We start from the raw sequence: 22,814 nt of genomic DNA on the forward strand, positions 1-22,814 counted from the left end.
CTGCTCATTTGACAGTGTATAATAATTAATGGCAGGGGCCTAGCTTAATTTTGGTCAAATGTCAATGGATTTCCAACTTGCAGTCCATTAAACCCCTACCTAGGAAGGAAATAAAGCTACAAAACAAGATTCATGATAATAATGTGTTGGTTTACCATTGAGCTGTACAATAGCTTATGGGAAACTGAAGGCCAGCTACAGTGTTACGAGGGGTCATTTACAGCTTCCATCTTTCAAGGTTACAAAGTGCTGGTGTGAGTGGCTGTAACACGCTCTTGTGCCCCTTAGTGCACTTGTGGGTCTTCTCCTGGTCTTTGCAAATGACCCCTACTGTCTCAAACAGTTCTAATACAGCTGTCATATTCCTTCATTAAGCATTGTCAGTACTACTGCTATTGTTACTATGCATTATTCAGTGCAAGCTGTATGGCACAAATTCCAAACCTGTGAAGCTGACCCACCCGCAATGATAATTGGTATAAGATTAGGAAAAAATGCTTGTTTTCTTTTCTATGGCAATTAGGGTAAGTTTTTGGATGAATGCTACTAGACTGTTGGTCAGATTCCTATAGTATAACATGATGACTTATTATGACAATGATTACACCTGTTGCATTTCTATGAGTCAACTGAGGGGGGCTGATCGCAAAGAGGGGCTTACCAAAGTGTTTTAAAACCTATGCTATAAAGGTCCAATATATGCTGTACATAATGGTTTTCCAACTAACTTCTGAACCTTCTATCCAGAAGAACCGTCACTGCCTCTGCAACCATTTCTTGATCCGACTTGGTCTTCTATAGTATGTGTATTGTTAGAGTATATGCATTACATATACAAATTATCAGCTGAAGAAGGCTAATACTGTTGAGTTTTCCTGCCTTTTTTGCAAGCTTTGCAATCTAAGTAGTACGTTAGTAAAGGACTATAGCCAATAAACCAAATACTGTCATACCTCAGAATAAATACACCTGTAGCTATATAATAATGGGAGATGCTACATACATAATCTCTTCCATTTCAAACATCAGTGTGCACTTTGGCCAGCCTCATGTGCAGCAGCAATGCTCAACATCTCATGGCCAGTCAGACCATCAATCAGCCTCTGTATGTCCACCTTTAGTCTTTCAGCTCTTGAAGGTCATTTGCTTGATTCTTTTGAGACTATGCGCTACCATAAATCTTTCCGGCCTCCAGAATCACTGAGCATGATGACAAGATGGAAATGGATGTACTTATCTTACCACCATGAAATATTCTTCTATATACAAGCTGAAGAAAAACAATAATGGACTGTAAAATATGGAAACGGAAGGATGACAGAGTAGAAAATGCAATTTTTTTTATTTCTTTTTTTTTTCCAGACTGAGCATATATTATATAACAAATGCTAGATATTTCCAGTAAAACTGTAGCAGAATAGCACTGTGGATAAATAAACTTTACCGGTATTTTTTCACAAGTATTACAGTTGTTGTTTTTTTTTTATTTTGCTTTTATTAAATATATTCTATATAGTCAAATAATCTCTATTTGTTTAGATTTAATTTTCCAGTATTAGTACTCTATAGATTATGGCAGACAGATGTGTCAAGAGATGGAGAAAAACGGGTCCATTGCAGTGAATAAGATCTGGGTCTCCTAATTCTGAAAAAGAATGTATCAATAAGGGATTTTACAGCAAATCTGCTTTTCTCTTTATCAACTACAACCTATAATATGCAGTGATAGCCTCAAAATAAATGGCGTTAAAACATAGTGTAAGAGATTAGTGTCACCCCTATGGACTTTATCCCCATAAATACTTTCTTAGAAGTGACTGGGCATTAATGTAGGGATTGGAAAGCCCCCTCAGTTGCATTAGCCTATGACTGGTATATGAATGTCAGGTGCTATGCCATAATGAATATAAAATACCATAAATTAGCCTTATTTCTTTGCATACTCCTCGTGGAAGAGGTTCCACAGTCTAGAATGAGTGGAGGCATCAGTGCTGTGAGGAAAGAAGCCTCTTTGAGAGATGAAGTCAGGGAGAGTGACATATGACCACGACCTTTGATCCTTTCTCTAAGAGAGAGAAGTCTGGGCCTAATGTGTAGGGAAAAGGAGGATCCCTTGGTGGATCCACATTTGGATGGCCCTGATGGCACTCTAGTGTGAGTACTACAATGATCTTAACTGGAAAGCACTGCATACCTCTATTTGATACTGAAGATATAGATTGAAGATAGTAATTCTTTGGCATCTGGAGTTTCCCTAATTTATGTAAATAAACTCTTGTTCTTTGAGAAACATTGGTACCATGTACAAAACTGAGCATGCGTGCCATTCTTACAAATAAAGCAGTGGTTAAAGGGTAAAGGTAAGGGGCTCAAGAATGAATCCATGTTTTTCCCAGAGTGAGTCAGGAAGGTCTCTGGAATAGCCCCCCTAATATATTATCCTTTTTTGTAATCTGCACTTTAGGCTCAGCCTACCTCACATATTTCCCATATTTTTCTCTGGGGTACCTACTGAGAAAGTACAGTGCATAGAATGTGAATAGAAAACTCCCAGCATCCCTCTACACTCATCCCTGCTACTTTCCTTCATTTGTCCACCATCAAAGGCACATTAAGCACAAATATAAAATAAATTAATCTCATCTTATAACCAATGGACTGCTCACGCTGACCTTGAACAGTTACCACCTGTAGTTGTTCCGTTGTGATTGGGATGTTTTTACAATTATTCTCTTAACTATCTGTGTAGAACAGCGATAGCACAATGTAGATATTATCTTGGATGAACCCGTTATCACAGTTTGACAGCAATTAAAAGTTCCTAATTCAACTTAATTACAAACATAGAGGATAGAAATGAATGAAGTGAAAAATAAAAACGTAAAGAAGATGAAGACACGACAGGCAGAAATAAACATAGGTAATAGGAAAACATGAATAAAAAAGGAATATATAAAATAGGGAAGAAGGGAGAATAAAAAGACAGAGGTGCTAAAAGAATTTAAATAGATTGAACAAGAGAGTAGATAGCATGGGAGAATACAGGGTAAACAAACTCTCTCTCTCTCTCTCTCTCTCTCTCTCTCTCTCTCTCTCTCTATATATATGAATATTGTTTCGAATAAGGGGTGGACATGTTGTAACAGTCCCTGCCATAAGCACAGTAGGAGGGGGACAGCCAATCACAGCCCTGAAGTCACACAATCAAAGACATGTTTCATTTCCCTATCAGGTCCACCTAGCTTCTGATTCCTTTCCTACAGCGTGCCAAGTGCTGCCGGCTCCAATGCATAGCCTGGGAAAGGAGGCAGCGGGAAGTGGAAGACATAGGCAGGACTGGTAGGGTTTCTGGAGAATTTTTCAATAAATCAGCTTAAAACACGACGTTTTAAAGCACATTCCTTCTATATCAATGAGGTTATAATGCACTGGTACATTCTTGTACTTTACACACTATGTCCCCTTTGATACTATCAGTTTTATTGTTTGCTTGTGGTAGAAAGCATGGAGAAAATTCAACAGCTTTAGAGCTCTTACTCTTAAACCCATTTGCAACAGTTAAGAGGAAGCCTCCTTTCTTCTAAACATAAGGGATTCCCTTGTGTCCTCTAGAAAGACCTACTGATGAATAAGACAATGTTCCCAGGGGCATTAGGAGCCATATGTTTGGTTATTAAAATGGATTTTTTTTTCTAGTGCAGAGAAATTCAACCCCCCCAACTCACTCAAACATAAAAAAAGGTAACTGGAGCAAGTAAGTGGGGCAGCACTGGGGCTAAAATGTCCCTGAATGTACTAGAGACCAAAACGACACTGATTATTTTAGTTAGAACCTTATAAGAGCTCTGTAAAGAGAATGAGTTACAGTTTTAATACAAGACTATGCCATGCTAACCCTTACTATTTGCCATTGCTTGCTACAGTTTATTATTCGCAAGTAGTCCTAAGTCCTTCTCCATCAGGGCTTTGCAGACATAAATAGGATGCATAACAAATCTCAATTTACATTTATCAACATTAAATCCCATCTATCACTTGACTCCCACCAGCTTGTCCAGATCTCCCAGCCACAATGACACATGCAACTGTCACTTCTTGTAGTGAAGATGCAGGGTATAATATGTATAAAATAAAGACTCCCTTTTCATTTGTAATTTTTTTCAACTAAGTATTCCTCCAGAAGTGTGGCACAGGTTGCACAGAACAAACACGGCTATCTTTATAAATTGAGTAATGAGGAGAGCAAGCCCCGAGGCAAGAGAATCCAAAAACAGCAGGCAGGAGAATGGTATCAGTGTGAGCATTGTGCTGCAACACTTTCCTACCATTGCTTCCAATTATTTCTATGCGGCAGGGCTTCTGTTCCATTCATTGGGTTTCCTGGTGAGAAACCAACAAAATGAAATCGAACATGATGAAGACAAATTGGAAATTGCATTTTTACTTTTATAGATGGCATTGTCAGTGTAGTTTGCAATCTCATTCTTAGAGAGTAGAATATGTAAACGTGAACACACGGATTTTTGCTCTGTGTTGCATGCACAGGCGGCGTTTGTTTGCCTTTGTCATTTGTCCTGTAGGCACCTGACTTGGGTTCCTGCCACACTGCATCCCAGCAGCCCTGCCTTATGTTTCATAAAGATATTGAATAGACAGGCAGGAGCATATTTAACGCCATTCAATTAGACAATGGCAAATATATACAGGTACATAGATCAAATATTGGTATTGATATTAGCTGAACAGGGCGGTGAAGCTATTTCCGTGATGGATCACTTATCATCACCACCAAAGACACATTATTTAACAGCGCCCGGTATTAAAATGACATAAACGTTGTGAGAGGTTTCATTTGTAGGGTGTCAGAGGGTGATTTCTGTAAATTAGATCACAGCTTTGTAAAATAATTGTTTAGACATATGTACCACTGACTATGGACTGTGCCCATGCGACAAGCACAACTGGTAAAGAGTGGCTGAACTGGGTGTAGGCAAAAGAAGCAGCTTCATTCAAATATATGCACCTTTTATTTGTCAATCAAAAGTCCATCACTTGGTTCTGTCCTGGTATACGACTAGGCAGTGTCGGACTGGGATGCCAGGGACCCACCAGAAAACCTTAGCCCACTTTCCAAATCATTATTCCTCCTCTCCTCACTCAACCTCTTTATTCTCCTAGTCTTTTATATTTATTTACAAGGAAGAGGCACTCCAGCAGATTAACTGCAAATTTTATTCCAGGTTGTGGTAACACAACATGTTTTGGGTGAATATCCATTATCACACTTGATAAAGGAGAGAAGGAAGGGGCCAACAACTGCCTTAGGCCTGGAATTGATTATAACTACGGACACCAAAGGGCAGAGCAGGTTCCATCACTGTGTAAGCTTGACTGCAAACCATGCCAGCTTTAAGACCTGAACTACAGTTCTTTATTTTTTTGGTACAACTCTGAAAAATTCCCCACTGATACCTTTTTTTTTTTGCTGCCAGTGTATAATGATGGTGGAATGTAAACAGTGTGGCACAAGAGTTGGGCATGACCTTAGCTTTGTAAACAATGTGAATTTTGATGGCACCTTAAAAGGGCGCTTTTCTGCTTCCACATCTAATTGAACACTTGGGTTATTTATTAAAGTCCGAATGGCAAAAACTCAAAAAATTCTAGTTTTTTTTTTACTATAAAATAAAAAATTTTACTGGAAAAAAAAACACCTAGAATTTTTGGAGATTTATTATACCCCAAGCATGGAAAACGTCTGAATCGGAAAATCCAACCTGCCGAGGTTATATATAAGTCAATGGGAGAGGACCCTATTCTATTTGGAAGATTCTGTGGTCTGTGATGAAATTATCCGGAAAAAACAACTATTTTGGACTTGAACTTGGACTTACGGGCAAAAATCTAAAAAAATTGGGGCTTTTTGGGAAAAAAACGTACGGTTCGGATTTTCACTAGGTTTTATCGAGTTTGTCCCCAATTCCAATTAAAACAGGTTTTTTTTTAAATAATAAATAAGGTCACATTGTGGATTCTAGTTTGGTTGGACTTTTTAATTTAAAAAAAAAAAGAAAAAAATCAGATTTTAATAAATAACTCTCTACATACTCCAGTTTTCACAGTCAAATATTTATGACACTCAAGTGATGGTCTTAAATGTCAATGCTATAAATAAAGTGATTGTTAGTTAATTCCATAGCTGTTCTTAGCTACAGGGTTTCCTTGTGCTGCTGGGTCAGGAATCAACCCTTTGCACCCGAAAGCAAAATCAGGTGGGGTGGTGTTGGTGAAGACAGGGAATTTTCCCTATTCACATCCATAATTGATAACTGTGCTTGAAATAAGGTAGATTGTTTCCTTAGGAGAAGTTCTAACAGTAACTCAAGTTGTCAATGCAAGCAAATAATGTATATATAACATAATGAATATTTTGCCCTGTGGGTTTCTTTCTTTCTCTTGAAGACTACTATGGGGTAATGTAATAAAAAGAGCTCCACTTGCCCAATTCCAGTAACCTGTAGCAAATTATCAGATATTTGATAATAAATAGCTGACCTGTAAACACTTCCTGCTAGGGGCTATTAGACCTGCCACAAACTGTACAGATTTGACAACATATCCCCCAAATATCTTGACTAGACAGTCTAGCCTGCAAGAATGCTTACTAAACATAAGAAGATCTTTCCTTTGAGTGCCTCGCTGCACATAATGAATAAAATCCAGAGACCCTATGTGGACTTTGCTACAACATCATTTATAATCAGTTTTGTGAGCCAGCACATGACTATTCCCAGGGTATAACAGAGTGACTGGATGCATTAGGCAAGTGACATAGCCTCTTTAATTAACTTATGCCTATTTTCTCTGACGCCACTTGCATCCACCACTTAGCGTTGGCTCCATTCCAATGCCTGCATTTAATAAATCTCTTGCTTCCTATAAGGGAGAGCATTAGCTTGAAACGGGATGAGCTTTACAACCGAGATTGATTCAAATCAATCCAGATACCCCTGACATCCCACGACTCGCCATTTAAATAGAATCCATACCTTATTTACAAGCAGGATTTATCATCCACTTATTTTTCCTTAAAAAAGGCAGTGAGTGCGAAGGACCAGCTTGTTGCATAGGAAATGCCTTCTCTGCACATTTACATTTCACTTGATTAGTGGGAGCAGATATAGGTCTTTCCTGAGTGGTTTAAAGGTGAAGGTGACCCTTTTAAATGAAAGTTTATTATGTGTCTGATGTTCTGGGATTTTTCTGTAATGTCATGGAGTCATTAGAGTAACAGACCTAAGCAATATGTAAAGCCAAGACTCAGGGGTGTAACTACAGAGGAAGCAGACCCTGCAGGGGGTCCAGGAGGTATAGGGGCCCCATGAGACCCTAATTCATATACAATTCCAATAAATATCCAGATATTTTGGGGGCCTAAAAAAGAATTTGCTTTGGGGCCCATCAATATCTAGTTACACCAAGACTACTGTAAAGGGTTGCATTACTTGTTGGCACTATAGGTTTGAGGCAAGGATTTCATTGCTACTGTATGTTTATGGGAGGTTGCTGTATTCTGTCATTCCAACAAAAACTTGGTTGGTAATTCCAGTGATCTTAGCAATCCAAAGCAGTCAAAAGGTCTAAAATAGTATAAATTCCAACCCCGGACAAAAGGCTGAATAAGTCAATAGCCATTAGATGGTAAAGGGAACGAATACCAGTTTGTAAATGATTTAGAATGATAGTGTCACAGTATGTCATAGGTAATTGTAAGGGGAATTGCTCTTCTAAAAAAAAGTCTCCAAAGGCTGCACAGAAGATAGGACACTTATCAGTCATCAATAGATTGCGTTACATATGGATTTTTTTCATTTGAGGCAAACGTACAGCAGAAATGCAATTTTATGGAGACCCATGTGGTAGCTAAAACCCAATGTCTGAAAATACACACCGTTACATTTTGGTGACCAACCAGTGAGATTTAACCTAGCTCACCCACCAGCCATGGGGGTAGTTAAACCTTATGTTTCATCAAGACTTACGTTATTCTTTATGGGAAAATAATGGGGACATAAGAGCTGTAAAGACATTGACTTAAGCTCCCCATAGACTCGACGATTCTTCTTGCCGAACGACCGATTTTAGGGAAGTCCAACCAATCCTTCTAAATTAACGTGCGGTTAGTGGGATTCGAACGATCGTACATCTTACAATTTTTCGGCCGACATCTGTCAGGAAATTGATCGGCCAGGTCAAAAAATCTTTGTCGTTACCAGTGCAATCTATCTATGTTTGTAGGGCCAAGCAGGCAGCTTGGCAAATTGGTCTTTTTAGTTGATGGTCAATTCGTACGATCGTTCCGAGAAAATCATGGTCTCACGATGAGGATCGGATCTTTTAAAAATCTCAGCTTAACTCCATAACACAGTGATCCCCAACCAGTGGCTTGTGAGCAACATGTTTCTCACCAACCCCTCAAAGCAGGTGCTAATTTTGAATTCCTGGCTTGGAGGCAAGCTTTGGTTGCATAAAAACCAGGTGTTCTGTCTCTCTCCTGCCAGTTCACATAGGGGGTAGAGATGTCGCGAACTGTTCGCCGGCGAACTTGTTCGCGCGAACATCGGGTGTTCGCGCTCGCCGGAAGTTCGCGAACGTCGCGCGACGTTCGCCATTTTGGGTTCGCCATTGTTGGCGCTTTTTTTTGCCCTCTCACCCCAGACCAGCAGGTACATGGCAGCCAATCAGGAAGCTCTCCCCTGGACCACTCCCCTTCCCTATAAAAACCGAAGCCCTGCAGCGTTTTTTCACTCTGCCTGTGTGTGCTGAAGAGATAGTGTAGGGAGAGAGCTGCTGCCTGTTAGTGATTTCAGGGACAGTTGAAAGTTTGCTGGCTAGTAATCGTTTTGATACTGCTCTGTTATTGGAGGGACAGAAGTCTGCAGGGGTTTGAGGGACATTTAAGCTTAGGTAGCTTTGCTGGCTAGTAATCTACCTTCTACTGCAGTGCTCTGTATGTAGCTGCAGTGGGCAGCTGTCCTGCTTCTGATCTCATCTGCTGACTGCTGCAATAACAGGCAGATTTTTCAGATACATTTTTGCCCTTGATCCCCCTCTGGCATGCCACTGTCCAGGTCGTTGCACCCTTTAAACAACTTTAAAATCATTTTTCTGGCCAGAAATGTCTTTTCTAGATGTTAAAGTTCGCCTTCCCATTGAAGTCTATGGGGTTCGCGAACCGTTCGCGAACCGCTCGCGTTTTTGCGCAAGTTCGCGAATATGTTCGCGAACTTTTTTTCCGACGTTCGCTACATCCCTAATAGGGGGTAACAAAATGGCCTATAAAAGCCCTTAATTGGCATCCCCATGGACTTTTTCATGCTTTTGTTACTCCCCAACTCTTTTTACATTTCAATGTGGCTCACTGGTATAATAAGTTGGGGACTCCTGTCATAACATTAGGGTGATACTGATCCACTCCAGGTCATTTTTGAGACTTTATTTCATGCAACTAGTTAGAAATAAATGGAATCAGGAATTTAAGAATCCAGGACTGGATCATAGTCACCCTCATGGTGTGAGGTTAGCGAGTTTGAACTCGACATAATCACTAATTTGCAGTATGGTATATTGAGGATATCTGGCCTTTAAAATTCTAACGTCTGATAGGCCAAAAGGGAGGCCCAAGCTGACGGTGTATGGACAAATTTGCAGAATATCCAGCTGACTAGCCAAGTATCCCAACGTCAATCCATATCCATTAGAAACTGCATTTATTCTACTTGTATGCTTTATTACCTCCTGCCCTGCTTCTTCACATCTCTATGCCCTTGGCCAGACAAGGAGAGATGACTTTTATCCTGAATCAATGTGAAGTCACTTAAAAGGAAAGCACAGATCCAGTTACTCTCACCCAGCCAGGAAACTGATAGAAGATAGTACCACAAGACTGCACGGCTAATTGGCCTTGTTTTATTGCCTCAGTCCGAAGGGGATTTTTGTGGGAACAACGGAAATATTATTCTTATTGCTTCTGAACAAGAAGGGATCTCTAAAGTGAGAAAATATAAGGATGGGCACAAAAAAGGGTTGCAGGTATGATGAAAGTCATTTGTAAATCTTCTATACCTACTGAGCACATCAGGCTCCTTTTGCAGAAATTTGCATTTCCTTTCCAATTTGATTCACATTTCATCATTTCTTAAGACTGCAGAGAGCTGAAAAGCTGCAGGCTGGATATTTCAATATTTCGAACAGGTCTGTGGCTTTTCAGCAGTTATTTTAAGACAGTGGATTGGAAGGAAAAATATAGGACCAACTAAAAAAACTTACCCAAAATTGCAACTACTTCATCATCTTGGATGACTTCCAAAGAGCCAGAAACCACAAAGCACAGTGTATCGATACTTTCTCCTGCATGATATATTAAATCCCCAGGTGCACAGTGTGCGGTTTGAAATTCCATGGCCAAGGCTCGTAGGCAGCCATCACTTGCCAGTCGAAAGGCTGGGTGCTCCTTGAAAACTTTCCGGTTCAGGTGCACACAGATGTCTGCTCGCATGTCCTTAGGGCAGATCTGCAAAACCTACAGTAAGTGGAAAATACAGCAAATTATTATTTTAGCCCCATCAGAAAACAATAAGGCTCTTTTTCAAACACAAGAACAACTGCAAAATTGAAGGTTTATTGACGATATTCACAAAAGAACTTGCATCCATACATGCTCCTTAGCAATGTGCCCGCTCTGATGAACTGGGTGTTTGGATAAAAGAAAACTTGTAGTTACCTACATATTGGAGTTTGCTGTAATTCCAAAGTTTCATTAGAGATTTGCTGCCATAGCCACCACTGACACTGATATTGTTAAAAAAGTCTAACACATTATTGCTAACACTGGCGTTTTTTTGTTTTTTTGCATCCATATAGGGCCATCAGTAGTGGTGGAATTAAGATGGAATTTTAGGAAAACATCTGCATAGAAAGCAATTTGATGACAAACTAAAGGATTTTAAGTTTCAAATCTAATTACAGCTTTAGAAGAGAGGATTTCACAGTTATCAGCATCTAAAAACATTCAGTTAGTGCATCTCCATTATGTTGGTAACACACAAGAGGATTCCCAACTATTATTCCATAGGTTCACTTTGATTACTCATGTGTTTAGTCTAGTTGGCCTGCCTTGGAAGAGGGAAGACCATAAGAAAGTCCCTATGCAGTAGGACTAGACAACAGTGGATCCAAATACTGTAGTTGTTGATGACCCTACACATGATGAGATGGTTGTCCTTGTTTGGGTTTTGGTTTGCTTTATAGGGGAATATAAGACCATACCCCAAGTGGGCATGACAACCATAATTGAAATGAGGGATAACTAAGATGCAAAAAATGCTGGGCTAAATAAAAAAAATTATTGTAAAATCAACCAGCTTAATTCATGGTATATACTGTATTTGCAATTCTATAGGGTGGTATGCAGTAACTCCCTCTGGCAGAATACCAGACTGTAGTAACCTGAAGGCTAACAGTGTTAATGTTCTGTTTGCTATTAGTCTTATAAGTGTGCTGAATTTAATCATATTCCATAACTATATTTTAAAAAACAACACCAAGCAATTTGATTCAAAATAAATATACCCGAGTGTGTTGAGTGTAAGGGAACATATAGACTCCACTGGGGTGGGGACTGATGTGAAGGATGAACAATCTCTGCGAAGTGCTGCTTAAACTTGTTGGCACTATATATATATCATATAATAATAGTCAAACCATGCCCTGAACTAATTATCGAGAAACCTCAAATACAGTACTTCAATAGAACAGGTCAACATTAAAGTGGCCTCCTATGAATGTGGTTCATATATCACCTTCCTGGCACAACAGAATATTGCACAGGGCATTTCCTTGGCTACAATAGATTTGCCTGTAGTTAAGGGAACATGGAGTCCTTTGTTACCCATAAGCTATTGCTCAGAACTGTCCATTTCCACTTTGACAGCAACCACATATGCACACTTGGGTGTAGAACATCAACGTCAAAGTAAATATGCAGTAACTACTTATCAGCTGTGGCATCCAAAGAGCTTGTCTGCTTACACTCTACTTGTCTATGCCAAGCCACCTAGTTATTCTATGCTACCTGTACCCTTCTTATAATTTAGGGCCATCTCAATATTTGCCTTCAAGCAGCAGTTCCTGACTATATAGACATAGGTTTGCACCATGCCTTTTCTTACCTAGCAATTTAGCCCAATGAAGCTCTACATCTAGTAATGCCAACATGCAATAATTTAACATGGCCAAATAAACAGTTATGAGATTCCTTAGATGTAATCAATTGATCTGAAGATAAAGCTGATCATGATCTCAATTCATTATTTGTTCATTAAAGATCACAGGTAATGTGGCATGTTACTTTAAGAAGTGGATTTTTCTAATCAGTTTTCATCTAATTTGGTTAAACAGAATAAATCAATATATCTGAATCCCTGGAGAATGGTTATAATTGGTTGATCAGCATATTCCTCTGTGCACAGAATTCTACTTTACAGTAATATAGGGGATAATTGCAATAGTAGCAGATACAGACTGAATTAAACTCAATCTGAATACAAACATGGATCACGTTATCAGAATTTAGAATTTTACAGATGTTATTTAACAATGTGAAATCCATAGTCATCGAATAAATGGCTGGTGCAAATATTTATTTAAGAAAAACCCAAATAAATTGTTCTTGATTTATATGTGATTTGACACATTCTCAATACAGTTAGTACAGTATAGATTCCAAGCATTAACAGACCAGTATACTGTAATAGAACTGAAGAGGCAATTAGCAAAAAGCTTATCAAGGACGAATTACCACGTCACTTCAGTCATATATGTAGGGATGCACCAAATCCACTATTTTGAATTCGGCCAAACCCCCGAATCCTTTGTGAAAGATTCGGCCGAATACTGAATCCTAATTTGCATATGAAAATTAGGGGTGGGAAGGGGAATTTTTTTTCTACTTCCTTGTTTTGGGACAAAAAGTCACGCAACTTCCCTCCCCACCCCTAATTTGCATATGCAAACAAGGATTCGGTTCGGCCGGGCAAAAATTCGCCCAAATCCGAATCCTGCTGAAAAAGTCAGAATCCTGGCCTAATCCCGAACCGAATCCTGGATTCGGTGCATCCCTACATATATGCAAATGAAACATCACCCTCAAGAGTTAAATTGTCATTTAAAATGGCTGAATTCTAACTGGGTTCTGCTCCACTAAATAAAACTAATTACCAGTCCACTGATAAGTCCCTGATAATGAGCTGCTAAAGGCTGCTGCTTAGAGAAAGGAGGAGTTTGTTTATTCAACACTAAAGAAATTGCACTTTTCTATATAAAGGATGGAGGGTTTATGGTCTGTGAAAATAGCCCAAATTCCAAATTAGTGCTTTAGAATGACAAAAATAGGAAAATATAGAATGTTTTAAAACTTAAACTATAGATAGAATGTAATTTCAAAATATTTCCTATTCATTGTGCTAATTTTTAGGTGAGAGTGGAGCTACAACTCCTCATTTAAATAGAAATGAAACGCCATAGGGTCCTTCAAGAATGCAAGTGTAGTTTGTCAAGTGCAATTTTTTAACCATAAGGCAGGGTTTCCCAATCATAATTCCATGTTGCATCTGGCATTTTCAAATTCGGTGTTTGCACATGATTCACTGAGCACAAGTCTGGTGCGTCACAGCCTACGGTGGGAACTTCTCAGGTACCGTCAGGTCCAAGGTGGAGGTAGCTGCAGGATTTCCCTGAATCAGTAGGCGCAGTTGCACACCATTCACAAGAAAAGGCAGGATGGACACATTGGCAATGATGTGGTAGTGCAAGAGTATGTTTTGATACAATATACTGTATGTCAATATGTACTCTCCATTGTATGCATTTCAGAGCATCCCCACTTCCAGGGCATTATCTGCTTCTGAAAAATGCTCAGAAATATCAAATTTGCATCAGTGCACCAAACTCTCTCGGCAACACCACTTTTTTTTTTTAAAAATGTATTAAGAGAATGTAATGTAAACTAAAGGACACTTACCTTTTCAGTATCTATACCCCTAGACATGGACCATGTGGAGACAATATAATCCATCACACGCTCACTCAGTCCCTTGGGTACTTGGTAGAGTTTGAGGAAATCCCGAACGCTGTTTAACATTTCATGGTACCGGTTTGTGTTGGCGTACATTTGCTGGAAGATAGTTGTGACGTTACCAAATATAGTTGCATATAGAAGTGCTAAAACAAATCGAAAAATAGAAAGAAAAACATATTTTTAGTGCACATTGTCTGAACCAAGACATATGGTGTAATCATAATAATATTCTCAGTCATTATCTAGTACGGCACTAGAGTTTCAAGAGGATTTCAGTGCTGAGCAAGCGGCTACTGAAGTGTAATATGCTTATTGGAAAGCTGTCTAGATGCCTAGAAGGTCTTTGACTGAGGTGAAGCCAAGGAGACCCAAGTGCCAGGACCTTTAAGAAAGCAATTAAAGTGTTATTACTACATAATAAAGTCCAGCTGGAAAATTTCTCTGGCCATAGTCGGACTTTGTCCTGAGGCACTTGTGTGATTGCTGCTGTGGCAAGAGGAGGCTTAATATATTCTTGCAAGAATTCTTCATTCTGTTCTGTAGCAGAGAAACAAAAGCACCCTCAGCAATGGTATTCAGCATTAAAGGAGAACTAAAGATTAACTAAAGAAGTAGGTAGAAATGTTGTACATTATGTTTTGTGCTCAAGGCAACCACAGCCCTTTATCGGTAAAGATCTGTGTCTCCAAAGAGGCCCCAGTAGCTCCCCATCTTCTTTTCTGCTGATTCACTGCACATGCTCTGTGCTGCTGTCACTTACTGAGCTTAGGGACCCACTCACAATATACAGTACACATAGAATAGAAATGTCAAAATATAAGGCTGATTAGTAATTAATACACATAATTACTACATGGCAGCACAGAAACCAGTGCAATTAGCATCAGAATTTAATAATCAGCAAACCTGTAGCATCAGCTTATATTACAGGGGAAGCTCATTTTCTGCTGGATAATTAGTGACGACCCCTAAGTTTAGCTTCTCAACAGCTGCTCAGAGCCCACTGAGCATGTGAGTGTCACAGACACTTTCCAAGATGGTGACCCCCTGTGACAAGTTTGAAGTCCTGGATCATTGCTGCTATTGACAAGCTGAAACTTTAGGCTGGTGCAATAATTTCACTATATAAAATATGGCATTTTTAGCCACATTCATTTTTAAGTTTAGTCCTCCTTTAAGGTTAGGATCTCAAAAGTCAAATGCTGAGGCTTCTGATCACCTGCTTTATCCATACAAATAATGCCCACAATTCCCTGTATAGATCCAAAGGTAAAAGCTTACACACACTATTAACCCTATTAATGGAATATCTTCACAAATATCCCCATCACTGGTACATTTAATGAGTTGTAGTCTGCCTAGTAAACTATATGTCCAAAAGACTTCCAATGGGGCACTGGCTCCTTGTGTAATATCAGCAGTAATATTCACATAGTTATGTCCTTATAGACCTCTCACCCACAGTATTTCCTATTATCTACTATTTCCCATTCCAAGCATCTGCCAGAAAATCCTATGATTAAAACAAAGATTGCAGTCTTGGGCTTTAGAGGAAGCGATGCAGTTTTTCATAGACAAAACCTGACAAAATGTAGCTGAGCATTCTTGACAATTGCCATGAATTTCTTTAACATCAAAGTCAATAGAAAACTTGCCCTAATTACAGACATTTTTCTTGAGTATTTTTGCTGTTGAGAAAACTTGAGCATGAAAGAGAAAAAATCGAGCTACAAATGATAAATACATGCTTGGGATTTTTTTTTTTTTGAAAGGGAAATTCAGCAGGAAACACTCGGGGCAGGGATTTTAGAGGTTTTAGAAACAAGAAATAAATTCAAAACAATGAATGCCGTGAAATTGAATATCAAAAAAAGTGTGAATGAAAAACGCTGAACAATGCTCTAAAAAAATCTTTAAAGCCTCAAAAAGCCTTGAAAAATCGGAGATTTTTGGATGATGCGAAAAGTGGAAAAAAACCCCCCTGAAGACCCCAATAACTTAAATTTGAGATAGGTACCTCTCTCATTGACTTATACAGGACCCTGACAGGTCTGAGATGGTGGATTTTCAGATTTGGGCTTTTTTTTGGGGGGGGTATAACAAATCTCGAAAAATTCTATTTTTTTTCCACTAAAAAATTGAGGTTTTTTTCCACTAAAAAATTGAGGTTTTTTTCCACTAAAAATTCGAGTTTTCGAGTGACAAAAATCATTTTTTTTGAGTTTTCAACATTCTGACTTTAATAAATAACCACCTAATAAATATTGTGTTTTCTAGACGTATAGAGAAATAATTAAAAAAACAGTGTAGTAACTGCAGTAACAATGTTGCCAATTTTTCCTGTTCAGGTATGGGACCTGTTATCCAGAATGCTCGGGACCTGGAGTTTTTCAGTAACAGATCTTTCCGTAATTAAGATCTTCATACCTTAAGTCTACTAGAAAATCATGTAAACATTAAATAAACACAATAGGCTGGTTTTGCTTCCAATAAGGATTAAAGTCAATGCTCTGTTCAGTGGCAACTTATCCATTTCCTGGGCTTTATTGCTTTTGGCTTAGGTCAGGGAAATATAAATTCTGCACAATACCTGAGTAATGAACTTGTGCTAATATAAAGTGCAAACAATTTTGCTCGTAAATCCGCCCACAAAGTGAACCTGTAAAAATAGTTGCCAGTTGTTTTCCATGAAGCCTTTGATAGAGTCTGTCATATTGTGCAGCAGTGAAGGATTTGTGATGCGTTTCTATCTGTCGCCCAGGCACCTGCCAGCTGTCTGCACATGGAAATATGAGGGATGTGTAATACTCCTAAGCAAGCTGCCAATCAGCTGTTACACGGCAATGCACAACTAACTGCAGAGTATTTGTAAAGGAAAAACCTTTCTTACGTTCTATGAAGAAGACTTTTGGGAGCTGTAATATCTAGGAGGGACGAATAAATTCGCCAGGCGCAAATTTGCAGCGAATCTCTGCATTTCTCAAAAACGTTGCGAAAATTCATTGGCAAAAAAACCACCGCATCAAATAAATTTGGGCGTGCATCAGAATAGTTGAGCGCATAAAAATTGTTGCGTGTCAAAATGATTTTTCCACCATTTTCGCCATAATTTTCCAGCAAAGCGAAATGGGACAAATTCGCCCATCACTAGTATTATCTATTTGGATTATTTATGATTGGAATGCACAGTGCTAGGGATAAACATTGGTGAAGAAAATACTTGCACTGAACACCAATCTGATGGCTGTACCTGTGTAGAATAGGGGTGTTGGATAGAACAAGTTCTTCTACATAACATGACTAGATCATGAACTCACTGGAGATCTGAAGTTTGCTTGGCCCTTCTGTTGATGCTTTCTCTTCGGAACTGATTATCTTTAACCTTGACTTAACAAATCATTTTTTTTATATATCATAAAAAGGTAAACATCGATCTTAAACACATTTGTTCATTCTTGCCATTTACAGCTGGCTTCTGACTGACAGTGCGTTGCTCCTAGGATAGAACGCCACTAAGTGATGCTCGGAATGAATTTTACAAATGAATCAACAAGATTATTTGAAGGTTAAATCAATCAATGGCTTTGAGAAGCGTAACAGTATTGGATAAAGATAATAACCGCGTGCTGTGCTCAGTATGAAGGTGCTGAGATGCGATGTTGCTTCAACATTACCGTGACAAAAATCATTTATGCACGAGATTAGAAAATAAATAAAGTCCAAGGTAGGACTGACGCTCAAAGGTACATTCACACAAGATCTTGACGCATTGTTTCCAATCAGCCCAGATCCACCGGCTCATTGCACTTTAAGATGACACGTGATCTATCTGTAATTGGTTCAGAAATGCATTGCATGGCTACACAAAAACAGTGGCAGTTTTGCCGTTTTTGCTCCTGAATAAATTATTATATACATTTTATATATATTATTATATATACAGTCAACAGACATAACCTCACTTCCTTTGTTCCAAAGCTTAGCTTCTCTATAAAGCCTTCAAACATCTAGATTATGACCATACACTTGGCCCTTCCAGATTAAGGGGCAGATTCACTAAAGGGCGAAGTGGTTAACGCTAGCGACTTTTCACTTGCGTTACCATCTGCAGCAACATCGGCAATTCACTAACAGGCGCCAATTCGCTAGTGAAAGAGACCATCACTAGCATTTATTCGCACTCTATCGCCAGGTGACTTTTTCTCTCTGGCGAAAGGTCGTTACTCCACAAATTTAGTAAAGTGCGGATTTTACTGACGTTACCTCTTTCACCAGAATTGACTTTGCCACCTCAGACCAGACGAAGTGCTAAAAAGTAGCTACATCTTCCTCAATCTTCTGTTACTTACATCATATCATGTCTGCCGAAAATGCATTAAAGTTGAAAAAACACTGGCGACTTTTCCTTTTTTAAGCGGGATTGCCTGCAACAGTCCTATCGTAAACTTTTTTTGGGTAACCGGTTTTCTCCAGACATTTCATAACATATGGAACATACAGTGGGCTCATGTGTAGGGCATTATATTAACTCTCTTGTCTTTAAAGTTCCCTGGGCATTTGCAAAAAAAAGTGTTAACTTCAAGCATTTGCACCAACATTTATAATAAAGACGTCCATGCAACTTTAAATTACTTTAAATAGGTACTCCACCTATAGGAGAGAGAAAGAGGTTTTTAGATTTATTACATTAAAGGGATACTGGCATGGGAAAATGTACTACTAATAGTACTGCTCCAGCAGAATTGTGCACTGAAATCCATTTCTCAAAAGAGCAGATTAGCAGATTTTTTTATATTCAATTTTGAAATCTGACATGGGGCTAGATATATTGTCAATTTCCCAGCGGCCCCAAGTCATGTGACTTGTGCTCTGATAAACTTCAATCACTCTTTACTGCTGTACTGCAAGTTGGAGTGATATCACCCCCTCCCTTTTACCCTCAGCAGCCAAACAAAAGAACAATGGGAAGGTAACCAGATAACAGCTCCCTAACACAAGATAACAGCTGCCTGATAGATCTAAGAACAGCACTCAATAGTAAAAACCCATGTCCCACTGAGACACATTCAGTTACATTGAGAAGGAAAAACAGCAGCCTGCCAGAAAGCATTTCTCTCCTAAAGTGCAGGCACAAGTCACATGACCAGGGGCAGCTGGGAAATTGACAATATGTCTAGCCCCATGTCAGATTTCAAAATTGAATATAAAAAAATCTGTTTGCTCTTTTGAGAAATGGATTTCAGTGCAGAATTCTGCTGGAGTAGCACTATTAACATGTTTTCCGATGACAGGATCCCTTTAACAAGAAAAGGAAGGTACCATCTCTACTTAATGTGGTCATGTTTGGCGTTAAAGCTTTTCAGCTTTCATGGCTTAGAAATGAGTTGTACTTTCAGCTCAGCCATTGCATCAATATCCAACCTGCAGCAAAGTCCATCTGCCAGTCCTCTTTGTGACACAATGAAAATATGAACCAAAAACTCTAAAAGTGCATTTTATGCACATCAATCTCTTCCCTGCTGAATATTGGTACAGGTAAGAGATCCATTATCCAGAAACCTGTTATCCAGAAAGATCTGAATTACAGAAAGGTCATCTCCCATAGACTTCATTATAATCAAACAATTACATTCTTAAAAAGGATTTACTTTTTCTCTGTAGTAATAAAACAGTTCCTTGTACTTGATCCAAACTAAGATATAATTAATCCTTATTGGAAGCAAAGCCAGCCTATTGGTTTTATTTAACATTTACAGGATTTTCTAGTAGAACGGGGCCTTGTTTATTAAAATCCAAATATTTTTGATTATTTTAATAAAAAAAGTCCGACCAAACTAGAATCCACATTGGACCTTATTTATTTTTTGAAAACAACAGAAACTTCCAAATGGGATAGGGGCCTCTACCATTGACTTATATACAACTTTGTTAGATTTGAGATGTCGGATTTTCGTATTTGGACTTTTTCCATCCTCAGGGTATAATAAATCTTGACAAATTCAAGTTTTTTTCCTACTAAAAATTCAGATTTTATATTACAAAAAACTGACATTTTTTTAGTTATTGGCATTCAGACTTTAATAAATAACCCCCTTAATGTATGAAGATCTGAATTATGGAAAGTTCTGTAATCCGGGGCCTCTCCCATTGACTTATATACAACCTCGGTAGATCTGAGATGCTGGATTTTCGTATTTGGACTTTTTCCATCCTCAGGGTATATTAAATCTTGACATATTCAAGTTTTTTCCTACTAAAAATTCTGATTTTATATTAAAAAAAAGCTTACATTTTTCAAATTATTGGCAGTCAGACTTTAATAAATATGTATGAATGTATGAAGATCTGAAATATGGAAAGTTCTGTTATCCGGAAAACCCTAGGGCTCGAGCATTCTGGATAATAGGTCTAATACCTGTATTATACGGAACTGGTTTTGCGCCATGATTAAATATAATATCTCTATAATGTACCCATTGAATGTTAGAAACATTAATGTAGCATCTAGGTTAGCCCAACAGGCTTAAAGAATATTGGGCCAAATTCAGTAAGAAAACAATATTTAATGGTTTATCACATGAAAACATATGGGCAAGATTTAATTTGAGGAAAGGAAACTTTTCTCCTAAATCAAGTTCCAGATTTTTCCCCTAGATTACAATTTCCATAAACAGTGAGAAGTTTTTCTCATTGAAGTGCATCTGGGTCTATGGAAACATCTGGAACTGAATTGCAAGATGAGTTTTTCTTATTAAAATTAAATCTGAAACATAGTATGGTATTAAGAATGTAAGAATTATGTCCCTGTATTTTTATCATTTTTATAGGGTAATGTAATAAAAACCATTAGAAAAATACCAGAAATGTTGCAGGAGTCATGCTGGGACTTGTTTGCCTATAAAAATAGACTGCTATATAGAGTTTACCATGAAATGAGAATGGCCAATGGCAATTTTCTGATCCTAATTGTTTTTATAAAAATATGATCTTTTCAGCAGTGAAACACAGGGTCATTGTATTTGCATGAATCAGTCCCTTCTTTGTGTATTTGCAAGACTTCTCCTCTTGAGGAACTGCTGGATATCTCCATAACTTAAGAAATATCTATTTGTGTTACCTCCTGGACCAATGATAAATTAGAGGTGGGAGGGTTCATAGTTACACAAGAAGCTTAGCTCAACCCATGTATCAAGTCATAAAAACCCAAATAAAACTGCAGAGCAAACACTCAAGCCACAAGTTAGTGGTCTACCATGAAGGAAGGTTGACTTAAACCCTTCCATAGAACAGTAAAATGAGTTTTGTTCTATTGTTTTGAGGACAAAACCCCAAATTATTAGAACTTTTCTCGATGAAGAGAAATGTGTGAATCAGTTGATAGGAATAAAAGTGTTAACATGATTTATGCTGGGTGACTTGAGGGAATTTGTTCAGACGATCGCTTTTGTTTAATGTGCTAAAGCACTGAGCATATGGGAGATCAGCGAGGACCATCTGTCTGCGCACATCAGAATAAAATCTGGATTGTTTTATTCAAAGAAAATAAATACACCCATATGAGAGAAAATATAAACATTAATTGCCTGATGATGAGTCATTGTGCTGTAAAGGAACTATTTTATTGGGCAAAGGAACACTGTGTTTCGGTTTAATTTCTTTTCACCCCATAGAATTTATTAACTTGAAAGACCTGCAAATATATTGACTGCTACAACAGTAGCATTATGGCAAATATATTCATTATTTAAGTTGATACAAACCATAGACTAAGTGGTAAAAAGCTGCAGGTCACTGTGGGATATGTAAAATATCGGACAGGGTCCACCAGGGAACATTACATTGAGCACCCACTCTCACAGCACCCACTCTCACATAAACCTATGGTGGAAATATAAAAGGGCTGATAGGGGCTGTCCTTGACAGGGGCTCACCAGGACATTCTCTGGTAGTTTGGAAGATAAGTCTACCATGTAAATATAGAATACACATAGTACAGACCCTTTGCCCTTAAAGGGATACTGTCATGGGAAAAAAAATTTTTTTCAAAATGAATCAGTTAATAGTGCTGCTCCAGCAGAATTCTGCACTGGAATCCATTTCTCAAAAGAGCAAATAGATTTTTTCATATTCAATTTTGAAATCTGACATGGGGCTAGACATATTGTCAATTTCCCAGCTGCCCCAAGTCATGTGACTTGTGCTCTGATAAACTTCAATCACTCTTTACTGCTGTACTGCAAGTTGGAGTGATATCAGCCCCCCCCCCCAGCAGCCAAACAAAAGAACAATGGGAAGGTAACCAGATAGCAGCTCCCTAACTCAAGATAACAGCTGCCTGGTAGATCTAAGAACAGCACTTAATAGTAAAAACCCATGTCTCACTGAGACACATTCAGTTACATTGAGAAGGAAAAACAGCAGCCTGCCAGAAAGCATTTCTCTCCTAAAGTGCAGGCACAAGTCACATGACAAGGGGCAGCTGGGAAATTGACAAAATGTCTAGCCCCATGTCAGATTTCAAAATTGAATATAAAAAAATCTGTTTGCTCTTTTGAGAAATGGATTTCAGTGCAGAATTCTGCTGGAGCAGCACTATTAACTGATTCATTTTGAAAAAACATTTTTTTTTCCCATGACAGTATCCCTTTAAGTGCACCAGCCTTGCAGTCTATTCTTC

The 22,814-nt window shown here is 38.5% G+C and overlaps 1 protein-coding gene across 1 annotated transcript in view; it reads right to left on the reverse strand.

Moving 5' to 3' along the window:
* The window catches only part of LOC108717389 (potassium voltage-gated channel subfamily H member 1), a 191,269-nt gene that overhangs the window by 76,652 nt on the left and 91,803 nt on the right, over nucleotides 1–22,814 (reverse strand). The window contains exons 9-10 of the mRNA XM_041564274.1: nucleotides 14,081–14,280; nucleotides 10,330–10,582 (exon numbers count right to left, since the gene is read on the reverse strand). Coding sequence (XP_041420208.1) covers nucleotides 10,330–10,582; nucleotides 14,081–14,280 — 453 coding nt within the window. The remainder of the gene's footprint in view (nucleotides 1–10,329; nucleotides 10,583–14,080; nucleotides 14,281–22,814) is intronic.

Source organism: Xenopus laevis, chromosome 5S (assembly GCF_017654675.1).
Source record: "Xenopus laevis strain J_2021 chromosome 5S, Xenopus_laevis_v10.1, whole genome shotgun sequence".
In the NCBI taxonomy this organism is placed as follows: Eukaryota; Metazoa; Chordata; class Amphibia; order Anura; family Pipidae; genus Xenopus; species Xenopus laevis.